Source organism: Pseudorasbora parva, chromosome 20 (assembly GCF_024679245.1).
Source record: "Pseudorasbora parva isolate DD20220531a chromosome 20, ASM2467924v1, whole genome shotgun sequence".
Taxonomy (NCBI): domain Eukaryota; kingdom Metazoa; phylum Chordata; class Actinopteri; order Cypriniformes; family Gobionidae; genus Pseudorasbora; species Pseudorasbora parva.
Window position 1 is genome coordinate 39218772 of NC_090191.1, and position 26552 is coordinate 39245323.

The following is a 26552-nucleotide window of genomic DNA, read 5'->3' on the forward strand; positions in this document are numbered from 1 at the left end:
ACTGAGCTGAATGGCAGCGCAGTGCAATGAACACACACGGATGAACTTGCTGAATAAAAAGACTGATAAAGTGATTTTCACTGACCATCAAAGAAACATTTTTAATTGACACCAGAGTTTAAAAGGCAAAAACAGCACACGATAACAAATTTTGCTGGACAATAAATTGGTCAAGAAATGATTGCGATAAATGATAAGATTTTTCGTTCTAAACCCATTTTCATCTAAAATAATGATAATGGCATAATAATGCAGGTACACCTTTTTTAAAGATCAATAAACTTTTATCTCTAAAGACTCTGATACGGAAAACATTTTAAATATCCACAATAAATTAACAAAACAATCAAAAAACAAGAAAAGCAATGGACTCTCAGTCTGTTAACAAAAAATACACTTGAATAAATACCAAAAGCAATAAATAAAATTGATGAAAACTGCTTTAGGTACACATTAGGGGTGGCACGGTTCACAAAAGCCACGGTTCGGTTCGTATCACGGCTTTAGGGTCATGGTTTTTAAGTTCTGTACGGTTGTTGTTGTTGTTTTTGCTTTTACTTGTTAACACTCCAGAAATTTACTTCAGCATAATATGATATATAGCTTACTTATCCACAATTCAGGATACAGTATTAACACAATTGTTATATCATGTAATCATGCACAAACTGAACTTGACTATCTCTGAGGAAAGCTAGGTGAGATTTTGATACAGAAAGAGAAAGACATTGATGACATGCTTTCATTTATTTGGCAAAAAAAGGAGAATGTGTATTGCTATCTCTACAGGACCTTATGTGCCTTTTTTAGACACAAATATTGAACTGAAGTATTAACTTGCATTTATCAAACGGCCAACTTCAGTGTAGCTTTAAGCCTTGTTTATACTTGACGCGTCCGCACGAGCGCGGCAAAAATTGCGTCAACGAGGAGTGCGCGAGACCCAGTTTCGCTTGGCGGTGTGCACGTCAAATTTTGTAACTTTGCGTGCGGCTCCGCAACCGAAGAAGCTCGAGGCGAATCTGGCCGAGCATGACGTCTCATCACGCCTGCACCCAGTCTGCGCTTCGAGTATAATAAACACCTCCCCAAACCATAAACAGATGAGGCGAGGTGCATGCGCTCTCTAGGGGGCCCTCTGCAGGCCACGGGGCCCTTTGCAATTGCAAGGGTCGCTTAGTGGCTGGGCCGGCTCTGAATAGCAGTCAAAATAATCCAGCAATGATGTTTTTAGTAGGTATATCGATCGAATTCAAGATGTATAAGATTAATGAGGCTAATTTATGCCAGATAACCAGGAATTATAAAACGTATTTCCACTGTCTTGCCATGTGTGAGCGAGGTAGCCTATAATCAGCCCAAAGTAGTGATTTGGCTATAGCCTTTGAGCGCTTAGAGTACGCGGCTCCGCCGAACGCGTCTTTTCGCGATCACGGAGTAGTTTGAAAGCTAGTTTGAAAGACGGAGGGGAGCACAGAATAAAAATACCCGGTCCTAAATATCCTCCGACTGAGCTTCGAGGCCGTAATCAAACGGCGCAACCAGAATATGTATCTTTATTTCGCAAAGAATAGCACGCGTTGATCCGCATTAACTCCATCCGATCGGCTACTTTAAATCGCTTCAATTAGGCTTTTAGTCCAAAAGAGCGCACATTTAGAGAAATCTTGATAAATTCTCATATGTTCACGTCTCATTGCTTTACAGAGAATGATCATTTCTATAAATTTGTTCACTAAATGATATAGTTTTGAGCGCTCTCTCCACGGTCATCACAATAGGAATAGGCATTGGCTACATGAAAAAAAGAAAGAAAGAAAAGAAGAAAAAAAATTTTTTTAGGCCTAACGAGTCCCCGTTTTATATAGTTCTAACACGAGCCTATGAGGCTGTGAGTTAGGCTATCACACCAGCAAGAGTGTTTCTCCGAACATCTGCACAATCGCAAATGTGACATTATACAACAGTTCAATAAAGTTACTGAGTAGGCTAATTTTTATAGATTAGCCCAGAGTCGTTTGCTAGATTAAAAGAATTATGATTTTTAAAAGACTCGTTTGAATAAAGGATTCAACTCTCTCACGAGGATAGAGATTTGCTGCCACCTACTGGCGGTGTTAGTTTCATAGTTAAAAAGTCGATGTTTCATTTTTTTCCTTCTAATTATTTCATATTTCTACATTACATTTTAAACATTCATCTCTTAACATAATTTATGCAATTATAAGTTGTTGTGTAAATCCAGATGCCATGTCTAAACAGCCTGTGTCAATCCAAAAATGTATTTTATTGATACCGACATTCCTTTATTTGGTCATAATAGCCATACATCGTGTCTGGCTATTAGAGGACAGATAGATATGACGATGATTTTAAAAATACAGTTTTCTCTTGGCTTTATTATTAGAGTTTGGATCTTCTCTCAACCGAGTGAGCACATCATGCATTATATTGTATTATAATGACGATGTAATATTAGCCTACCACCAAACTTTGACTAAAAGCATGTTGCATATTAATTGTTCTAGGAACCTGAAAGCATATTAATTATTTTTGTGTAAATTGTGCCACTCCATCATGATGTTTGTAGTGCAAACATAAACTGACGCATTAACTTAATATTATATTATATTAATATAACAAAAATATATATTATTCATTGAAATTTAAGTTAATAAAAACATCTAAAACAAATAATACATGTATTATTTACATTTGTATGATGACAACACTCAATGCTCAGTGAACATGTTTTACATTTAGGCTATTTCAATAGATTTTTTCAGTCAAAGAAGCCAAATAATTGGGTGACAAATAGCATGCATATAGACTATTAATTTTACAGGCAAACAAATACAGTTTTGGTAAAACTCTTATTTTGAAAAACACGAATCCATTTCCTGCCAATCCGATTTCTGTGCAAGAACGGGAAAACCAAAAATCAAGTCATAATGTCGTTTTTTCGTTTTTCTAAAAAAACGGAAAAACGAACAAAGGAGTTGTTTTCTCGTTTTTTTCGTTTTCATTTGTGAAAGCAAAAACAAATGAACGAACGATACCCGGACCTTGGACAAGCCCAGTTTTCTAGAAACTGAGTTGTGGTGAAAGGTTTTGTTTGAAACTTCATCACAGCCTGGAAAACACACACCGACAATTTCAACATGAACAAATTCAAGGCAAGCCACTTCCTTCACAACTAGTTAATGGAAAGACGATAAAGTACAGGCGCTTGCGCAGCTGAAGACGCAGGGCATCTGAGCTTACTGTACAGTGAATCACCATATTTAGTATAGATTTATACATGTTGTTTATGCTAACTTTAATTTGGTCAACATTAGCAAAAAGATGATTCCTCTGCATCATCAGTTTTCCCACAATATTTGGAAATAAGGAATAAAATGCAGACAATCTTAGAAATAAGAAGAAAAAAGAAAAGAAAAAAAAACACTGATGCTCAAGAAGGAAACACAATGAGAGCTGGGAGGTGTAAACTTTTTGAATTGAAAGAAATGGGTAAATTGTACAACACATACTAAATTAAAAAATATGATTTTTAAACAAAATAAGAAAAATGTAAACATCAACCGGTGAAAAAGTTTTCACCCCCTGCTCCTAATGCATTTTGTTTTGTGGGAGCTTGCTCTCGTCACTAAATGAAACAAAGTCAAAATGACTTTTAATCACGCTTTTTATACAAGTTGGTATCTTACGGTTTTGACATTTTTAACCAATTGTGAGATTTAAACTCTCACTTGCAAGATTTAAAGACAGAATTATGAGCTATAAGCTGGCACTTCTGAAGAAAAAAACTTTTTTCCAAACTCCAATTTTGAGTTTATATCTCATAATTCTGAGAAAAGTCAGAATTGTGAGATAAAAAGTCACAAACAAATTACTTAAACAAGGGACTTTTGTGATAAATATTACAAAACATGAACAGTAGTTTCATCCAGATAACAACAGTTTATATTTCAAGGTATGTAGATTTTTGAATGTGCAATTTGTATAAATGCAATCATTTTGTCTGGAGTAATGTCTATGTTGATTAGATTATTCGGGACAGTACTAGGCCTAAATAAAAATAACACTTTTAAAAAAAAATCCCAGATCCCTGTTAATTTCATATTCTGCAAGGATTATGAAATTTATGAACAGAACAATTGCTATTTATATTAATTGCCCGGGCCGTTACAGTTCACATTAATGTTTAAATGAAATAGATGACATTAAAATTCAAAGTAACCACTTTGGTAACTGTAAGTTGATTACCACCCAATGTAACTGTAATGAAATAGAGTTACTCAAATTGTGTATTCACAAAGTTATCATGTATTTCGTACTCCCCAACCCTGTAGGTGTGATGAAGACACACAGTACACGTGAACTTGGTCATTTCAGTTTAATTTCTCATGAACTCTGCAACAAAAAAATCAAGCACACAGTTTATCAAAGTACAGTTTTCCATTCAAAGACCCTGACCGTACACGTTTGACAGCACAACATGGAGACAAATGCTGAGCATAGAAAGGTCAGCCGCTACTGAACACCTCGTATGTAAAAAAGCAAACATGCACGTGTTACAAGGAAGCAAGAAACCTTTTCAGTAGGAGACTTTTTTTCAATTAAAAACTTTTTATGATCGCATCAGGATTTCAGCACACAAGCGGCGCTGTGGTAAAAACACGGCGGCCATGTTTCTGCGGCAGAGCAGAAACGCTTGAGATTGTAAAGATCATGTTGGCAGTAGAAGCTTCATTTGAAAGCTTGGCTCAAAACGAAGGGTTGCTGTTATTAAGACACCAAGGTGTTTGATTCTAGTAGAAAAACGGCTGTGTATTTCACATCTGGAATGATTTTAGTGTGCGTGTGCTTCTCTACTGAGACTAATGAGCTGAAATGTAACGTGTGGGAGAAGTCATCTAAAATAATCTCTCTACTATTATAAGCAAGCTGAGGAAGACGTGTGGGTGGTAAACATGAATACTGTGTGCGATACATACAAAAGACCAGATGACAGAAGGCTGACACGTCTTAAAAACGGCAATCTAAAAAATACAATTTGGCAATAGACCACCAGGGGGCAGTCGGTGTAGAAAAACGAAAGCTCTCGATGACCTCAAACAGTGTCAATTGATCATCATGATCCAGTATGAAAGTCACGTCTGAAAATGGACCGTCAATTTGTACCTCTGGCAGAGTATTAGATTCATAAAACTATATAAATGCACACATTTTGGTTCATCTTTAAAGCAAAGGTTAAAAAGCATGGTAACAGAACTACAAAACGCCTATCTAGAAGGAAGAAGTACAGGCTGTGCTGCATAGACACTACTATAATTTGAAAAGTCATTGTTTTAAAAGTTTGCAGGTAAAGTCCTTTTAGATTTAGAGCACTTTTAATAGTGGTCCATAACAAATAAAACAAAATGAAATGGAGACTTAACACTTTTTTCCTTTACTTTTTCCACTTTCATCAAAAAATATGGGAAGCCCTCAGTAAATGGTAAATGGTAAATGGACTGCATTTATATAGCGCTTTTATCCAAAGCGCTTTACATTTTTGCCTCACATTCACCCATTCATACACCGACGGCGATGTCAGCCATGTAAGGCGCCATCCAGCTCGTCGGGAGCAGCTGGGGTTAGGTGTCTTGCTCAAGGACACCTCGACACTTGGTCAAGTGGAACCAGGGATTGAACCACCAACCTTCTGGTTTGTAGACAACCTACATGAACCACTGAGCCACTGCCGCCCCATGTAGATCCTCTAACCAGACATTTGATTGAACCTCGTAAGTATACATTTGTACATTTTTTGGTATGTATTTAATCGGTAAAGGAATGTATTTATGTACTTTGAATATTTACAGGCCGATGAACCGCTCTTATGCCCGTTTGCAGACAGAAATATCCTCATCTAACGAGACTAACGCTAAACTCATTGTGTTCTGCTGTACAAACAAACATGTCAAGAACGTCATAAATCTCACTTAAATTTACATTTTAAATATTATATATATATATATATATATATATATATATATATATATATATATATATATATATATATATATATATATATATATAAACTTAAGTATATATATATATATATATATATATATATATATATATATATATATATATATATATATATATATATATATATATATATATATATATATATAATAATTTGGTAGTAATATATTATAATTATTAATTAAATTATATTCATTATATACAATTTAATTTAAAATGTACTAATGGATGCATTAAAGTAATGCATTAAATTTGGGGGTTTTGATTTGGGGTGTTTATGTCAATATACAATTGGTGTTAATGAAAAATAAAATGTGTTGTTATATATGCATCAGATCTGTGGCCTTTCCCTCTGAATGCAGCAAACAAAACAGGAGGAAAAAAAGAAAAATCCCAAACCAAAAATGCAGTGAAAACACTGTTCCTGTAGGCTTCAGTACCACACGGTACAAGAGTTTTCCGGCTTGATTAAATGGTATTAGTACAGACAGGACACAAAAAGATGAAAAACGCTGAAAGCTTTGAGCTCCATCGGTGATGACGAAGATCCTTAGTCCCAAAACACTGTCTCTAGTCGAGAAGGCTTAAATCATCAGAAGACACAAAGGCAACTTCTCCTTGGATTTTGGATGGCGACAAGAACGTAAAGGAGAAACACTGTAAAATGCAGTTGCATATATAATTGGTATTAAGGAGAGTCGTTATAAAAGAGGGCACCTTTAAAAATAGCACTCCCATCAATCATCTAGGATCGGGGACGGGCGAGCGGCCGGTGAGGAAAGCTAAAGGAACACCTGTGTGTGTGTGTGTGTGTATGAATGTCTGAAGACACCTGTCTGGAAGAGGAAGTTCTCGGAGGACACACACACACTCCGGTCATTGGGTCAGAGTGCTGGAAGCTCTGAAGTACGACAGGAACTTGAAGCACAAACTCACGACGAAGTACCAGATGTTCCTGGCCATCTGAGAGCGAGCGATGAAGACGCGCCAGATGAAGACGAGCAGCACGGTGTTGAACGTGTATCGGATGTTTCTCAGCCTGCGAACGAGAGGAAGAGAGTTAATAATTCAAACATTTGATCCGATGAAACACCCAACATACTTACTGAATATCAGCTTGCAAACTGAACTTCTGTTTAATCAACCTTCCTCTTCTGTATGGATAGGATTCAGTGTTTTTACACTGAGCAATAATAATAATAATAATTATTAATATATATATATATATATATATATATATATATATATATATATATATATATATATATATATATATATATATATATATATATATATATATATATATATATATACACACACACACACAAATAATTCATTTATTAATAACATAACACTTATTTTTATAAAAATGTATTATATGAAATTTTAAATAATTAGTGTTAATTATTAATAATAATAATAGGTGTTATTTTGGTTTCTTTATAGCTTAATTCATATTTTAAATGAGGTGTTATGTTTATATTTTGTTTTCATTTTAAGTTTTTTAAGTCAAGTTTTTATTCTTTTAAAAACATCTCTATAGTTTTAATAAAATTTTAGTTTTAGTATAATTTATCAAATAGTTTTTAGTTTTAATTGAGTACATCAATATTTAAACTAGGTAAAATTGAGAAATGTTGTCTTGGAAAGTAGCTAAAATAAAATATGTTTAAGTTTTTTATGATTTAGTTAATCCTTATACATCATGATTTAATACATTTTTAAATTCTGGTTTTAATTTTACATTTAGTTATAATAACCCTGATAACAGCATTTTTTTACTGTAATACTATAAAAAATATTATATTACAGTAATGAGAATCACCTTTGAGAATAATTCTGGATGCAATAAAGTAATGCATTAAATTTGGTGTGATGAAAATAATATCAAACACAATGTTTTTTAAGGAAATATTTGTTGTTGCTAAAATAAGCTTTGTTTTCTTTCCTAACATGTATTTTTGCTGTAGGTTTTGTTTGTGTTTAACCGTTTGATATGACGTGTGAAGACTGAAGCCCGTACAGTAAATCCCTGATTATTGTACAGGTGGACGTACTTTCTCAGGTGTTGTCTTGCGGCGGGGATGTCTGACATGTCCTCGTTCAGGACGTACTTCTTGGTGCCGATACAGTAATTCTCAATGTACTCCGGCCAGTTCAGCTGCCGAACGTCAAAGTTGAAGGTCTGAAAGATCACGAGAATGAATACAAACACAGTATTACCTCTGTTCCTTCTGTATTTGCATCTCATTGATCTCAAAGCTGTGTGTGTGTGTGTGTGTGTGTGTGTGTGTGTGTGTGTGTGTGTGTGTGCGTGTGCGTGTGTGTGTGCGAGCATGTGTGCGAGCATGTGTGCATACATGCGTGATAGACCATTAAATGTGAAGGTCTGAAAGATCACGAGTATGAATTCAACACATTATTTCCTCTCTAAATATTAGTATTTGCATCTCATTGATCCCAAAGCTGTTTGTGTGTGTGTGTGAGTGTGAGTAAGTAAGTGTGTGTGTGAGAGAGAGTGAGTGAGTATGTGCGTGTGTGTATGAGTAAGTGTGTGTGTGTGTGTGTGAAAGTAAGTGATTGTGTGTGTGTGTGAGAGTGCGTGCATGTGTTGTGCAAGTAAGTGAGTGTGTGTGAGAGTGCGTGCATGCATTCATGCTTGTGTTGTGCGAGTGTGTGTGTGCTCGTGCGAAAATGAATTCAACACATTATTTCCTCTCTAAATATTAGTATTTGCATCTCATTGATCCCAAAGCTGTTTGTGTGTGAGAGTGAGTAAGTGTGTGTGTGTGCGTGAGTGAATGAATGTGTGTGAGAGTGTTTGCATGCGTGATTGTGTGTGAGCGAGTGTTTGTGAGAGTGCGTGCGTGAGTGATTAAGTGTGTGTGTATATGTGAGAGTGCGTGCGTGAGTGATTAAGTGTGTGTGTATATGTGAGAGTGCGTGCATCATGCATGCGTGCGTGTGGTCCGAGTGAGTGTGTGTGTGTGAGAGTGCGTGCGTTATTGTGTGTGAGTAAGTGTGTGTGTGTGTATATATATGAGAGTGCGTGTGTAATTGTGTGTGAGTAAGTGTGTGTGTGTGTGTATATGTGAGAGTGCGTGCGTGATTGTGTGTAAGTGTGTGTGTGTGTATATGTGAGAGTGTGCGTGATTGTGTGTGAGTGGGTGAGTAAGTGTGTGTGTATATGTGAGAGTGCGTGCGTGATTGTGTGTGAGTGAGTAAGTATGTGTGTGTGTGTATGTGAGAGTGCGTGCGTGATTGTGTGTGAGTAAGTGTGTGTGTGTATATGTAAGAGTGTGCGTGATTGTGTGTGAGTGAGTAAGTGTGTGTGTGTATATGTGAGAGCGTGTGCGTGATTGTGTGTGAGTGAGTGAGTAAGTGTGTGTGTGTATATGTGAGAGTGTACGTGATTGTGTGTGAGTGAGTGAGTAAGTATGTGTGTGTGTATATGTGAGAGTGTGCGTGATTGTGTGTGAGTGGGTGAGTAAGTGTGTGTGTATATGTGAGAGTGCGTGCGTGATTGTGTGTGAGTGAGTAAGTATGTGTGTGTGTGTATGTGAGAGTGCGTGTGTGATTGTGTGTGAGTAAGTGTGTGTGTGTATATGTGAGAGTGTGTGTGATTGTGTGTGAGTGAGTAAGTGTGTGTGTGTATATGTGAGAGCGTGTGCGTGATTGTGTGTGAGTGAGTGAGTAAGTGTGTGTGTGTATATGTGAGAGTGTACGTGATTGTGTGTGAGTGAGTGAGTAAGTATGTGTGTGTGTATATGTGAGAGTGTGCGTGATTGTGTGTGAGTGGGTGAGTAAGTGTGTGTGTATATGTGAGAGTGCGTGCGTGATTGTGTGTGAGTGAGTAAGTATGTGTGTGTGTATATGTGAGAGTGCGTGCGTGATTGTGTGTGAGTAAGTGTGTGTGTGTATATGTGAGAGTGTGCGTGATTGTGTGTGAGTGAGTGAGTAAGTGTGTGTGTATATGTGAGAGTGCGTGAGTGATTGTGTGTGAGTGAGTGAGTAAGTGTGTGTGTGTATATGTGAGAGCGTGTGCGGGATTGTGTGTGAGTGAGTGAGTAAGTGTGTGTGTGTGTATATGTGAGAGTGCGTGCATGCATGCGTGTGGTGTGAGTGAGTGTGTGTGTGTGAGAGTGCGTGGGTGTGTGTGTGTACCTTCCTGTCCTCTGCGCTCAGTTGACTCATCAGCATGTTCATGTTGTCCGAGTTCCACTCCCAGTCCTGACTGCTGAAGTACTCCAGCAGACCGATGGCTTTGTGCAGACGGTTGAAAATGCGCATCATTCTGAATGAGTGAACACACACAGACACAATCAATGACAATTACCCTATTATAATGTGTGTGTATGCATGTAAAATCATGATACATATAATAATTATATTACGATAAATACAATTTCATTATAATAAATATAATAATTGTAAAAACATAATTATATGCATTTCAACATTAACAGTACAATTTTAATGAACAATTCTTTTTTTATATTTTCAAATGATTATTTATTTTCTTTAAGTATTTATATAATATAATGTATTAAATGCTATATTTATTGAGAATCATAACATTATATTAAAGTATATTATTTTAACAGTATCATAATTGATAATAACAATTATTTTTCAATATTAACAATATATATGCCATTTTTAATAATATAATCATTCTATTTGTATTACTAAAACAATGTTTCTTTTTTGTTTTTCTGTAGATATTTGATTTCTATTTATTTTTATAATATATGTATTAAATTCTGTTGAAATGTATTAATATTAATAATCATTATTATATTATTATAGTATATTAATAGTATAATATTTATAGTGTAATATTAACAATACATGTGTTAATTTTTTTTCTTCTATTTTCTAATTTCTATTTTTATTTTTTCTAGATATTTAATTTGTCTAATATAAAAATATAATATAATTAAATATAATATAATATAATCTTTTTTTTCTATTTTTTTGTAGCTTTTATTTTATTTCTATAATATGATATTCAATATAGTTCAAAAGTTTGCGATCATTAAGCTTTTAAAATAATTAATACTTTTCTTCACCAAGGACACATTAAATGGATCAAAAGTCGTTACATATATGTGTGTGTGTGTGTGTGTGTGTGTGTGTGTGTGTGTGTGTGTATTGTTTTTATAATAAAAGCTGTTCTTTTCAACTTTCTATTAATTCAAGAATCCTGAAAAAATCCCAAATGGAAAGAATCCCGAAATCCCAGTTTTGTTGAGCGCACAAACGCAGCTGGTGTGTTTTGAGCAGAGATGATATGATAACAGTCAGAAAGGTTTGCAGTGGCGGCTCTCACTGTGGCTTCTGTCCGGACAGTCTGAGGAAGAGGTCGTAGAGGAGCGCCGGGAACTTGTGGCTGACGAGGATCCAGTACTGGTAGATCAGGTAGTTGGAGGTGATGTTGGCGTTGGGCCGACGGAAAGCTTGTTCCAGAGGATTCCTTTTGAACGTGGACATCACGTGATGCTCTGTAAAGCACATACGTGTTCAGTCATACTGGAGCTCAAGTTATTGTGTAATGTCTTAAAGGGTTGGTTCGCCCCAAAAATGAAATTGATCACCCTAATGTCGTTCCACACCCGTAAGACCTCCGTTCATCTTCACACACAGTTTAAGATATTTTATATTTAGTCCGAGAGCGTATGCAAGTGTATGCACACTATACTGTCCATGTCCAGAAAGGGAATAAAAACACCATCAGAGTAGTCCATATGAGACATCAGTGGGTTAACTAGAATCTCTTGAAGCATCGAAAATACATTTTGGTCCAGAAATAACAAAAACTACGACTTTATTCAGCATTGTCTTCTCTTCCGCGTTTGTTTTCAAACCTCACATAATGGACAGTATAGTGTGCATACACTTGCATACGCTCTCGGACTAAATATAAAATATCTTAAACTGTTTTAGAAGATGAACGGAGGTCTTACGGGTGTGGAACGACCTTTGGGGTGAGTCATTAATGACATAAATTTCATTTTTGGGCGAACTAACCCTTAATGGCTCTGCAAATATGATGTTTTACTGCCGTCACGGTTCCGCAGCGTTAAACTAAAGCACTATGACTGAAGCATGAGATTAACTGGGAGGCACAATTAACCGTATTTTTATCATGATCATGAATCATGATTTCTGCTTCTTTAATAATTATGCATAATCGTCATGATTTCAGTTGAACCTGCGGCTGAAATGCTTAGAGGAAGATCCTGAATCTGCTTCTGCCTGTTGGCATGGCGATGTCGGCAGCCAGATGTTGCGTATGGTAAACTGCCTGCTCTGCCGTTACCATGGCAATGTCAGACTCCAGCTACTCCGCCCTCAGGCACCATCATACGCCGCAAATACAGTAAGATATGATCCTAATGACAGGCCATGTGCTGCTGTTCAAGCAAACGAGTGTATCTGCTAAAGTGTGCTGTATAACCAGAACACACTGAGGAAGGCTGCATCCCACAATGCCATGGCCTCAACTTGACCTTCCACCTTCTAATATATTTAATTTCCTTTATATATATTTTAGTCTTATATAATAATAAAACAGGCAGTTTCATTTTTTACTTTCTAATTTAATTTTTTTGCCAATTTATTAATAATATAATATAATTGATATAATATATAATAAAATAATGATAAACATAATTTGTTCACTATATATTTTATTTTTATTTCTATAATAATAATAATATTATTAAACATTGTGTTTTTTATTTTCTATTTGTGTCTATAGCTAATTATATTTATTTCTATAATATAATATTTTTCTATGTAAATTTGATTTCATATATATTTATAGGTGTATATATATATATAATGAAATAATTAACTACTTATTTTCTATAGCTAATTTATTTCTATAATAATATTTGTTCAATAGATATTTTATTTGTATATAATAAAAATAATAAAAAAAGAAAAAAATATATAAATAGAAAATAAATTATATAATATTATATTATATTAATAAATTAGCTATAGAAAAAATTGAAATTATAACATAATAATTTAAAATATGCTATGATATTTATTTATTTTATTTTCTAATTAAAAAAAATTCTATAGCTAATTATTTAATATAATATATGTTCTATTTATACATATTTTTATTTTATTAATAGAATAATAAAATAAACTATTTATTTATATTTATAATTTTATATAATATAACATTATATATATTTATTTATTTATATTCTATAGAAAAAGTATTTTTATAATATAATATACACTTCCGTTTAAAGGTTTGGGGTCAGTAAGAGATATTTTAAATCAGCAAGGATGCATTACATTTATCAGAAGTGACTGTAAAGACATTAATAATGTTAAAAAAAGATTTGACGTGACGAATAAACCGAAGAGACTCTTTTTTTGATCGTGCTGCCAAAAGTTAAAGACCTATATTGTCAGAAATGGATTAAAATGCAAAATAACTACTCATGCATTTGACTCAACCTTCCATTTGCAATGTAAATGAACCTGCAGTTATGTAATTATGATTTATCTGGAGTTTGGAATTAAACAGTGAGAATAATAGTGTTCAACTGTACTGTTTAATACATACTGCAGTGTGTGTGTGTGTGTGTGTGTGTGTGTGTGTGTATATATATATATATATATATAGAGAGAGAGAGAGAGAGAGAGAGAGAGAGCGAGAGAGCGAGAGAGCGAGCATAGGTTATTAAAGCGTGTTACGCACCGATCTCGCCCCAGTGGAAGGGGTTAATGCCTCCTGTTGTGCAGTTGTACACGAGTGCAGTTTTCGGTCTGAAATGTGAAGATAAAAACAAGGAAATCATAGTGTGCTTCATGCACATCATCACATTTTCTCCTTACGTAAATATGTAAATGCCGAGGGATTTTCTAAGGTAATACTCCACGTCCCTCTCCGTTCGATCACCTGCAGGGATAACTTAAGCAAATCAAAGCGGTTTGGAGAGGAAGCTGCAGGTGTACCTGTGCACCGCGGTGTACCAGCCAGCAGTCAGTGTCAGGTTTATAACCACGTCTACGGGAATCAGATCCGCCACCGCGTCATTACTGGCCCTCATGGTGCGCAGGATGCCCTTCCCAGCCTGCATCCAAAACACACAAAACACACACGCATTCAAAGAGGACCAAACTGGAGCCAGGAGCACCATATGCCTCCGTCTGGCTGTGAGGGCCACGCAAGCGTTTAAGAGGCTCGTTTAAAAGAAGGGCAGACTGCTTTCATTGCTGAGGTCAGCGAGTGATGTGAGGAGTGAGTTAAAAGTTTGTCATTTTTGGGATGTTAAAGTGGACCTTGAAGCAGAAAATGTGACAATACTTACAGCAATGAAAACACCGCTTGGTCCATTAAAATTATCTATCCAACCCTGTAAAGAACAGAAAAAAAGGAATTGTGAAGTCTATTTTATTTTATATATTTAATTTGTTATAGTAATTTTGTTGTGTGTTTTTATATCTATGTCTGTATGATTTTGTTTAAGTTATTTTAGTACATAAACGGAAAAGAGAAACGTTGCTTTGGCAATTTTATATTTTAAATAAATATATTTTATTTAAGTTTATGTGAACCTATTATAGGTTTTTTAATATTCTGAATTATCTTCATTTTTATGGTGTTTGTAATCATTTTAGTTTAAATTTAGTAATTTTGTTGTATTTTTAATAAAATAAATTGAAATGCCTATGTAATTTTGATTTTGTTTTAAGTTATTTTAGTACTTCAACTTAAACCAACCGAAATAAAATGATTCTTATTTAATTTGAAGTACTTAACCTATCTATGTAGAAATGGCTATGGTTTATGCAGTCATTACCTACAACCTCTGAGTTACCAGCCCAGACCTTTAACCATTAAGCCCCATCGCTCAGAAAAGTCCCAAAGTTTGACAGCAGATCCATCACTCACGGGGAAGGGCTCCTGCCAGCTGGCTCCGACGATGGAGGGTCGGATGATGCCGATGTTGAGTTTGCCGCTCTCCTGCTGGACCACACACTCCGCCAGCGCTTTGGTGTAGGTGTATGTGTTGGGTCGGTCACCTATCAGTCGCGGTGTGATGTCACGGATGATATTATCATCCATCCACCTACACACACACACACACACACACGACAGCTAAGAGCAACAGGCAGATACATCATACTCTGTTTCAGGGTCAGTAGTGTGTCAGACAAAACATCCGCGGTCCGATGCAATATGGTTTGTCGGAGTCAAATAAAGTGGAAAATCAGACATGCATTTACCAGAAGAAATAAAAAAATTATATATTTATATATATTATATTAGATTATTTTTTACTATTTTAAGGCCATTTTGGTTTTACTGAGGTATTTCAGAAACATTAACTGATTAAAATAAATAAAACATTTTTTTTACATATATATATATAGGCCTTATATATATATGCTGTACACACATACATTCAGTGAGTAGAAAAAAGTAACAATGTAATGTAATAGAACAAATTATTTTTTAAATATTACCTTACACATATTTATAAAAAGTGTGAGACATAAGATAAAGTCATATTTGCATACACAGTAAAAAAAAAAAAAAAATTATATATATATATGCCTTCTTTGTGTCATTTTTGTGTTGCTGAGGTATTTTTATTTTGTTTCATTTTGCATGGCATATAGAAATCTTATTCTATTAAATACATAATATTAAATAAGCTTATTTATGAGCTTGGTGTATTTTTCAGCATAAAAAAATGTTGTTCACTAAACCATTATGATTAACTAAAACTGCAACTAAAACCATAAAACATAACAAATTAAATAATCAGTAACTGAAATGTATATTTTATTATTATTATTATTATTTTATTATTTTTATTTTTTTGCAATGGACAATTTTCATTTTAATGTAGTTGAACTTGATGTGCTAAAATAAAATAAACTAAAGCTGAAATAGAAATTAATAAAAACAATATAGACATATATTGATAAAAAAAACAATGCTGCAACAAATTTCTGAAACTAAAAACAGAAAATATAAAATCTGATTTAAAATATTAAAACTATAAAAGTACCTCAGTGATGGTAAAATAACAGTGCAGTCAATATTAGCTGAAGTTTATTGACTACACCACTAGAGAGTAGCGTTTCATACGGTTGTGGTTTTGGTGTAATGATTCTGTAATTCAGTTTTATGAGGATGATGAGGATGAACTGAACTCACTCCAGAGAGTCGATGAGCTTCTTGGGCTCGACCGGAGGGGGGTAGATGACCTCATCGATGTGTCTGCGGTTGCAGTTGGCGTAGGCGGTGGAGATGTGGATGAAGGCCTGCAGGTGCTGCATCTGCTTGGCCAGAGAGAGGAGCTGCTGCGTGGCCATGACGTTCAGCTGCAAGGCATGCCTGCGGGACACACGGAGGAAAGGGTTCGATGTGGAACTTTATTACACGGCTCTGTGAAATACTTGATTCTGATTGGTCAATCGCGCATTCCAGCGGTATGTTATTCCCAGATAACGCACCGCTCATCCGGGTACTACGAGTTACCTTGACTGGGACTACTTCTGTGCTTAACGCTGGCACCATCTTGTGGCTGTTAAATACTTAACCGCCATGGGTTACAATGGAAGACTTCAAGGCAGGTTTCCTTTATAAAGTTTTAAAGATGGATATTTTTCTTACACAAACGCATCGATTCGAATCAGAAGGCTCTATTAACCCATCGGAGCCGTGTGGAGCACGTTATTTGATGGCTGCATTTTTATGGACTTCAAAAACAGCTCCAACTACTGCTGGGATTAACGTTAGCCTGGACTTTTTAAATATAACTCCGATTGTATTTGTCTGAAAGAGGAATGTCATAAACACCTATAATGACTTGAGGGTGAGTAAATCATAGGCTTCATTTTTGGGTGAACTAACCCTTTCAGCATTCCTTTTTAATTATTTAGCATATGGTAACAAAAAATGTTCTGCGTAAAGGCTTAAAGCAGGTTGGAACTGTTTTTCTCCGCGGAAGCTTTTTGTAAGAGCTAATATAATATTTAATCTCAAGACAATATTTTAATATTTGAGACTAGTAGCCATGTAATAAGCGGGATAATGTACACCGAGCCGGTTGTTATCGCAGAATAAACCCCTTCAGAGTGATGCACGACTGATCACTCTGTCTGGGTTTATTCTGCGATAACAACCGGCCCGGTGTACATTATCCCTTATGTAAAGGACGCTCGTATAGCATCTTAGGGGTTCCATCATGTAATCATTAATTTTGTTTTAATTCATTTTTTTAAAACATTTTTTTATGAATTAAGCAGCTCATAAACACACTTAATCAGTGGAAAAACTTGAAATAACCCTTTAAACATGAAAATGTTTTGCAATCATTTAAGACATTTCTCCTTTTTAACATTGGAACCGTAAACAGTGTTCTATATAAGAGTGTGAGATTACAAAGCATTTAAGAGCAGATATATATATTATATATATATATATATATATATATATATATATATATATATATATATATATATATATATATATATATATATATATATATATATATATATATATATAATTAACTTAAATTAAAGCCATATAAAATGTCTTTCTTGAAATAAAATAAATGTTAACTTCTAATTTTAACTTCTAACCTTAAAATAAAATACCTTAATATGATATAATAAATATAATATAATATAAAATAATATATAATATAGGCCTAATATAATATAATATAATATAATAACAAAATGTAAAAGTAAAATAAAAATGTCTACCCCGCCAAGAAAAAGACAATTATTAATAAGAAATCATATAAATATAATATATCATATACAAATAATAAATTAATTATTTACAAAAGATTAATAAAAACTATAGTATATGAATGATACTAAAATAACAGTGGTCCGTTACGCTGCTGGAATGAGAAGACTAATTTAGACCACTGCATTCTTAAAGCATATTATGTCTTTAATGCCGTTTTTATTTTCCTTAAATTAAAAATGATGCAAAAGGTCTCTATGAACAGATGTGTGTGTAGAGGAGGATCTGTGGGCTGGATGAATCCTTTCCTGCTCTCGAGTCAGCGGTTCATAATCATTTCCTGGTTCTTCCAGCAGTGTGAACATCTGTCCTCAGCCGGAGACACATGACTCTCTCTCTCTCTCTCTCTCTCTCTCTCTCTCTCTCTCTCTCTCTCTCTCTCTCTCTCTGCCTCCTCTTTTTCTGATTTTCTGATCCCCCCGTCTTTAACAAGTTGAGCTTTTCATGTCCCATCATACACTACCCTTCCAAAGTTTGGGGTCAGTGAGATTATTAATGTTTAAGTGTCTTAAGCTCACCTAGTCTGCATCTATTTGATCAAAAACTCTGAAATTATGAAATTATGAAATATTATTATAATCAAAAAGAACTCTTTTCTATGAGAACATATTGTCAAATATATTTTAATCCTGTAATGCAAAACTGAATTTATCCCTTTATCCATCCATCCATCCATCCATCCATCCATGTATCATCCATCCATCCATCCATCCATCCATCCATCCATCCATCCATCCATCCATCCATCCGTATATCTGTCCATTCATCCATGTATGTCTCTCCTTCCATCATCCATCTGTCTCTCCTTCCATCATCCATCCTTGTATGTCTCTCCATCCATCACCATCCACCCATTCATTCATCTATGTATCTGTCTCACCATCCATCTATGTATTTGTCTATATCTCCATCCATCCATCCATCCATCCATCCATCCATCCATGTATCTGTCTCTCCATCTATTGATGCATCATCCATCCATCCATCTGTCTATCTGTATATCCATCCTTCCATCCATCCATGTATCTGTCTCTCCATCCATCCATCCATCCATCCATCCATCCATCCATCCATCCATCCATCCATCCATCATCTCATGTAAGCTGACTGTCAGTCCCTCTCTGAGCGATGTCTACCTTTAGACACCTTTAGTGCAAATATTGATGCAAATATTGTTTATCCACTAAATGTTGTGTTATGGAGTGTGTATTGCGGTGGTATGGCTCCTGTCACTCACTTCAGTGGTTCGTCGAAGCGTATGGTGGCGGCGCAGTGGAAGACGATGTTGATGGAGGACGTGAGTGTCTGTCCATCCTCTGGACTGATGGCCAGGCCGGGCTGCGTGAGCTCGCTGCTGATGGGTATGATCTTCTGATGAAACTCTGGATTATCTTCACGCACGCGGTCAAACAGCTGCAAAACCAACACACACACACACACGTCAGTGCTGATAAATCATCATACCGCCAGAAACATGACAATAACATGAAATGATCAATCATTATAACCAAACAGTCTGGGCAGCATGTTACCATTACTGAATAAGGGGAAGTAAAAAAAATATGAATGAATAGGAAAATAAAATCTGTATTATTTGAAAACATAATGAGAATCAACATTTAAAAAAAAAATGAATAAAAGTTTTTTTTGAGTGAATGAATGAATGAATCTTATGACAACAATGTGATTCTGGGAATACTGCATACAGTTTCTCACTGCCCTTCTTTTGATTGTGTGGTCAAATGTGATCTGTACATGTTTTTGTGGTAATACACTCATTCGGAAGATATTATGTAATTTTTAGTTGGTCAAACCGCATAACACAAATGACAAATCTTATTATGTCACCGACTTCAGCGTTTATGTAATGAAGAAAACTGCAGGCTGGAAAAATAAGATATGCATTCATTGCATTTTGCACACAGGGTGACGTGACGACAGTGTATGCATGCGCTCGAAGATCACAAATGTGCTCGCGTGTGCTTTCTGTCAGCGTAATCTGATATCAAAAGAGGATTTGCAGAGGCTCTGTGTCCCCTCCGTTTGAGCTGACACACATGTGCTGACTTATGTTACCCACAATTCCAAGCGTCTGGCAGTGGCACATTCCGACAGCCACAGCCAATCAGAATGATTTGTCAGTCTCAGAGATGGACGTAATAAGTGACCCGCAGTAACCCCACCAGCAGGCACCTGCCGAGGGCGAGACAGATGCTGCGTGATGCCACTGACAGCTGTTTGTCTATCACACACTCTCTAGCACAGCCAGTGTCACGCTTTTTACATATTTATCCAGAAGCAGATTTGCATTTCCTAAAGGAAACAATGTTTGCACGACATCCAAATTATTGTGGTAAAGTTTGGGTGTAAATGTATCAGCGGCCGATCAGCTGTTTTTGTTTTAAAGGGATAGTAACCACCACAAAAAGAAAATGACCCCATGGTTTACTCACCCTCAAGTCCTTCTAGGTGTAAAGGACATTTCAGACGAATACAATCAGAGTTATATTAAAACAAGTCCTGGCTCTTCCCAGCTTTATAATGGCACAGAATTGATGGTTCATTTTTTTAACCATCAAATCACAAACACATCTCTTCGCTTCAGAAGGCCTTTATTAACCCCTGGAGCCGTGTGGAGTAGTTATATGATGGATAGATGCACTTTTATGGACTTCAAAAACAAACCAAATATCCACTGCCATTATAATGCTGGGATTAGCCAGGACTTCTTAAATATAACTCTGATTGTATTCGTCTGAAAGAAGAATATCACACACACCTTTAGGATGACTTGAGGGTGAGTAAATCATGGGCAAATTCTCATTTTTGAGGAACTACCCCTTTAAGTGGCTGTATTGTAATGTAATTAATGATGTAATTTTTGTGATAATTTAAATGTTTTACATTGCATTTTGTTGTATTTCCCTTCTTTTGTGAATAAAAACAAAAACAAAAAGCAGCTCAGCTTTTTGTCTATCTTGCAATTCTGAATTTATAACTTGCAACTTTGAGTTATAAATTCAGAATTGCATAAAATAAAGTTTTAATTGTAAGCACGCAATTCTGACTTTATAACTCACAACTGAGACTTGATTTCACACAATAACATCTTTATCTTGCAATTCTGACTATAACATGCAATAATGAATTGATAATGCAAAACCGCAGCTATTTCGTGTAGTTCTAACTTAACTCGCAAATTGTAAGATAAAAAGTTCAAATATCACAACTACCTTTTATATTTTTATTCAGTGGTGGAAACAAGCTTCCATAGTTTCTGGTTCAAACATATATAGCTGAATTAAACCAACACTTCCGCTTGCCATTGTGTAGCGTTTACTGTTGAGCGAGTGTTTCAGGTAATCCGAGCTGGGGTGAGTGAGTGGAGGCGGGGATCATTTGCATATTTGCACATCCGCGTATATTAAACAAGGTTGTGGAGTTCATTCAAGCTATTTCAAGCCATGAAGAAATTATTTTCACAAGGGGAAAAAAACCTAAATGTGAACACATCAGCTGTCCTGTTTACTGTAACCATTAACCGAACCATTAAACAGCACATCTAAAGCTTCCTGAAGGACGAGAAATACACCTCACAATCCACTTCTTCCAGGCGTTCGTCCAGAAACTTCTAGGAAATTCTCTGGGATTGCATGATGTTGTTAGGTGTTGTAAAGTCTGCATGTCAGGACACTGAGGGATTTGATTTGCTTTCGCAATGAGCTGGTTTAGTCAAGCTGAAGATGTGGTCAAAGGCGTGAGATGTACACATTCAGTTTCTTCACACACTCTTTCTTGCACAATTACAGGGAAATTTCTACAGTTCAGTTAGAACTGTTGATTTTTAAAAAAATATATTAAACTATACATTTAAATTTCAATATTTTTAACTGGTTATGATTATACACATACACTGTAAAAAAAATTGGTTGGTTTTTGTTGGTTCAACTTAAAAAAGTAAGAAACCTGGTTGCCTTAAAATTGTGAGTTTATTGAAATTAAAACTTTGAGTTGATACAATGAAGGAAATTTGTTTAATAAATAGAAACTCAAAATATTATTGTATCTGAACCACATAAAAAAATTGATAAATCATGAAAATAGCACTATTTGGCATGTTTCACTGTGTCATCAGAAATAAAACACACAATTACCCAATATGCTTACAAAAAATCTTTTAATAATATTTTAATGAAGGTTGTCGAATCTCAAAAATGTTTCATTGTATTAACTCAAAATTTTAATTTCAATGAACTCAAAATTTTAAGGCAACCAGGTAACTTTTTTTCTAAATAATATCATTTAAATTTCAATATTTTTAACTGGTTATGATTATACACATACATATACAGTGTGTACGTTTTATATATTCTTAGATCATTCTGATTCAATTTGAATAAATCTTAAGTTAAATAAGTGTGCTAACTTTTTTATGTGATCCACAAAACAAAGAGAATGATGGATAAAAAACAATAATAATAATTTTTAAAATATATTAACCATTTAAACCCTGTTTAGACCATAAAATGACAATTTGACAGCTAGATAATTTTCAAATGCAAACCAAGTTTTATGATTTTAATACGGTAAATCGTTATGGAGACATTTCCCACAGCTGATGCATCCTCACATACGTAAACAAGCAAATACTACGGGAAAAAAAACCCTATAATATAATCTGAATGCATAAGTGTGGTAACTGCCATTAACTCAGATTACTAGAGAGATCAGACAGCATATGGGGCCATGAGTGCAGTCTAGCCAACACACACACACACACACACACACACACACACACACACACACACACACACACACACACACACACACACACACACACACACAGATTTGGAGAGAGATGAGAGGACGCTGGGCAGAGAAGCATTTCGAAGGTCAAGATGCACACAAAACTACAGAGGAAAACTCTGCTCAACTCAAGCACGAGGGAACGTGATGCACTGGATGGCTCAGGCATGTGGAAGTGTTTCAAAAATGCACTAAGTGAAGGAAACAGAGCGCAGCCACCTCAGCCAAACTTCCTGCCGCGGTTTGTGTCGCTGGGCAACAAAAACACAACACACACCCTGCATGATGGCATAAGGATGAAACCTCTATACGCCTGCAGCCCACGGAAAGATTACAGCAATACAGTCAGAGAGCGCTACTGCTGCTATTCTTCAACCGGGACTGATCTTATGTACAATGCTCAGAGCTCTGAACATGACACATTAACATCCTTTACATACCACAGTCATCTAAAGCTTCTACATTAATATTATTTTTGGTATATTAAGTACAGAGGCGGACAGTAGTGGAGTATTTTTACTTTCTACTCAAGTACATTTTGAAGTATACTTCAGCAGTGTTTTTCTTTGGTAAATTTTTACCTCACTACATTCCCAAGCATAACATATAATGTCATACTTTTTACTGCACTACATTACATAAATAAACGTTGTTGTTTTCTTACCTTTAATACTTAATTACACTAACAATGTAGTATTTTTTACATGTAAAACTTACTCTAGTAAAAATTACTTTTACTTGAGTAATATTACACAGTACTTTTGAGTTAAATATGATGAGTGAAAAGAAAACTGGGTTTGATGGAAATAGTAAGTTTGACAATAAGGTTTTAGTATGTGTAAATCTGTGGATCTGACCATTTTATTTATTGATTTTTTAAATTTTTGTATTATCTTTACAACTGTTTTAACTCTCCTTTTTTAATTTTTAATTCGTACACATGGTATTCTTTTCTCTCATGCATATCTTACCACTATTTTAATTCATTTCTATGTAAAGCACTTTGAATTGCCATTGGGTATGAAATGTGCGATACAAATAGCCTTGCCTTGCCTCACTACATTTTTAATGTAATTAAGTATCAAATTATATTCAATATGAAATGTATTGCAGTAAAAAGTACAATATTATGTTTTGGAGTGTTGTAAAGTAAAAGTTTTGGAAAGAAAAACATTGATAAAGTACATATACTTGAAAAACCAAATTACTTGGAAAGTAAAAGTACTTGTGCCCGTAATGTCCTCTTGAAAAATGTTCATTTGCAAGGTATTAAAAAAAATCTCAAAGTGCTTCAGATTTAAAACAATCAAAAATATTAAAATGAAAAATGAAAACTGAAATAAAAATAATTAAGAAGTAACAAATCAACCAAACGCTCTGCTAAAAAAGTGGTTTTTAAGACCACGTTTAAAAGCAAAAAAATATATATATTTTTAAAATAAAAACATTAATTTCGTTGATTAATGAGTGTATGAATGGGTGAATGTGAGGCAATATGTAAAGCGCTTTAGATGGCCATAGGGTCTGTTGAAAGCGCTATAAATGCAGTCCATTAACCATTTTTTAATTTATAAAATAAAAATAGGTCAGATAGGCGTGTTTTTTACACACCAATACAACATCTGGCCAAAATAAGAGCAATGTAATTAAACATCAAAAGTATATGTATGTTTTATTGGATTACTTTTATATTTAAAATAATATATTAAAAAAAATACACATATCTGGCAAATATAAAATATAAATATTTATGCAGACAAAATAGTTCAGACTATTTCATCTACTTCAGACGGTTTCTAGAGCACACTAGGACAAAGTGCATTCTGAGTGCATTCTCCGCTGGTTGAAACTCATTGATTATAACTGCGTTGTAAGAGAAAGGAAGTGGCGTGCAGATAAAGCACACGTTGAGGTCAGCGGTTCATTGAGGTTGGCCATTGCTAACATTTGCTTTCTCTGTGGTGGAAAGAGCAAATGGTGCATTGTGGGATGGCGGTATGTCTGTGCCAGTCTACCACTGGGACCTCTGGCACAAATAATCTAATTGTGTGTGTGTGTGTGTGTGAGAGAGAGAGCGAGAGAGAGAGAGAGAGAGAGAGAGAGAGAGAGAGAGAGAGAGAGAGAGAGAGAGAGAGAGAGACAATACTTCTGTTGTGCCCTTGGGTGAATGGTAAACGTACAAATGTCCTCAAACTACACACGGAGATGGGTACATTTCTCTCTTTCTTATGTGTTTGAAGAAATACAAAGCAGAATCACATTAGACTAGGAATGAAACGGCCTAATGACTAAAAGAAGGATGAAGGCTATAGTAGTGACCGAATGAGACAAAAAGAAAGAAAGAAAGAAAGAAAGAAAGAAAGAAAGAAAGAAAGAAAGAAAGAAAGAAAGAAAGAAAGAAAGAAAGAAAGAAAGAAAGAAAGAAAGAAAGAAGTGAAAGAACTGATGGCAGGAGAGGCTCATGGTCCTGTTGAGTTCATGTAAGAGAGCCGCTTTATCACATGTAGATCTGGACAAGACTGAATAATTCACCTGTGAGCCGCCACACACTCCTCTCTGCACATTAAACTCTCATAAACACGTCCTACGAACATCAGAGCAATTCAAATGAGAACTAGTTGCAAAAGTAACCCCGGAGACGTCCACTGTTTTTAAAGCGGAGGGACCAGTTAAAATGACTCACTGTGGTAAATTAACTACAAGTTAGTAAAAGTAGTCTGCCATATTTTCATGTTCATGTCTTTGTCTAGTCAAGGGCACGGTTTGTTATCATCTGGTCTCGACCACAACACTGAACAATAGTGAAAAGTACCTTGAAGCGCTATTTTATCTTAATATTATCAGGCTATATCATTTTGAAAACCAAAGCTGGAACAAAATAAACACAACAAAAAAACTAAATTAGGGAGACAGCATGTGTTTTAACGAAAAAATATTCTGCTAAATAAAACCAATATATAATTAAACATAACATTTAATAAAAATGGGATAAGATTATAGGTTACACTTTATTTTAAGGTGTCACAGTACTCGCTCAAATAAATACTGAGTGATATTAATTAACTGCATGTACTAAGTATAGCGTTACGGTTTGGTTTAGAGTTACTTACTTGTAATTATGCATAATTTAATGTTGTAACCTGTAACTATGTAACCTTAAATTAAAGTCTTACCAAATATACTAACATCCAAAAAGTGCCATAGCAGGTTAAATAAAAGCATAGCAAATAAAAGTTTGTGCATAATATGTGTGTGTACTGGGTATAATTATGTATATACACATACACACGTATATATTTAAGAAATTATATATATATATATGCACCCACACACATAACCTTCACACCACACTCTTCTCTTACTAATGGAAAGTAAAATCAATGAATTTTGGCCACCAGACTGTGCGGTGTATATAGCGGTGAAACCTCTAACAGTGTACTGGCCAGCTTTTCAGTTTCATTGTCCAACCACTGTGTGTACAGTATGTATGTGTGTGTGTGTTTGTGTGTGTGTGTGTGTGTGTGTGTGTGTGTGTGTGTCGACAAATATGGCAATATCCGAAATCCTTGTCCTTGTGGGGACATTTTTTGGTCCCCATGAGAAAAACATCTTATAAACCACACAGAAGGAGTTTTTTTGAGAAAGTAAAAATGCAGAATGTTTTCTGTGATGGGTAGGTTTAGGGGCAGGGGCAGTGTAAGGGGATAGAAAATACGGTTTGTTCAGTATAAAAACCATTACGCCTATGTAAAGTCCCCATAAAACATGGAAACACTATGTGTGTGTGTGTGTGTGTGTGTGTGTGTGTGTGTGTGTGTGTGTGTGTGTGTGTGTGTGTGTGTGTGTGTGTGTGTGGGTGTAGGTTGGTCAAGACAGCTCTTTAATTATTTAAAGATGAGAGCAC

General features: G+C 35.1%; 1 protein-coding gene across 1 annotated transcript in view; it reads right to left on the bottom strand.

Annotated features, from left to right (window-relative positions):
* Positions 1 to 6257: 6257 nt before the first annotated feature.
* Positions 6258 to 26552, bottom strand: part of si:dkey-97m3.1 (fatty acyl-CoA reductase 1) — a 38264-nt gene continuing 17969 nt past the window's right edge. The window contains exons 3-12 of the mRNA XM_067427184.1: positions 19080 to 19255; positions 16238 to 16417; positions 14963 to 15140; positions 14379 to 14423; positions 14023 to 14141; positions 13766 to 13833; positions 11369 to 11540; positions 10201 to 10330; positions 8094 to 8221; positions 6258 to 7075 (exon numbers count right to left, since the gene is read on the bottom strand). Of these exons, the coding sequence (XP_067283285.1) occupies positions 6913 to 7075; positions 8094 to 8221; positions 10201 to 10330; positions 11369 to 11540; positions 13766 to 13833; positions 14023 to 14141; positions 14379 to 14423; positions 14963 to 15140; positions 16238 to 16417; positions 19080 to 19255 (1359 nt within the window). The 3' untranslated portion in view covers positions 6258 to 6912. The remainder of the gene's footprint in view (positions 7076 to 8093; positions 8222 to 10200; positions 10331 to 11368; positions 11541 to 13765; positions 13834 to 14022; positions 14142 to 14378; positions 14424 to 14962; positions 15141 to 16237; positions 16418 to 19079; positions 19256 to 26552) is intronic.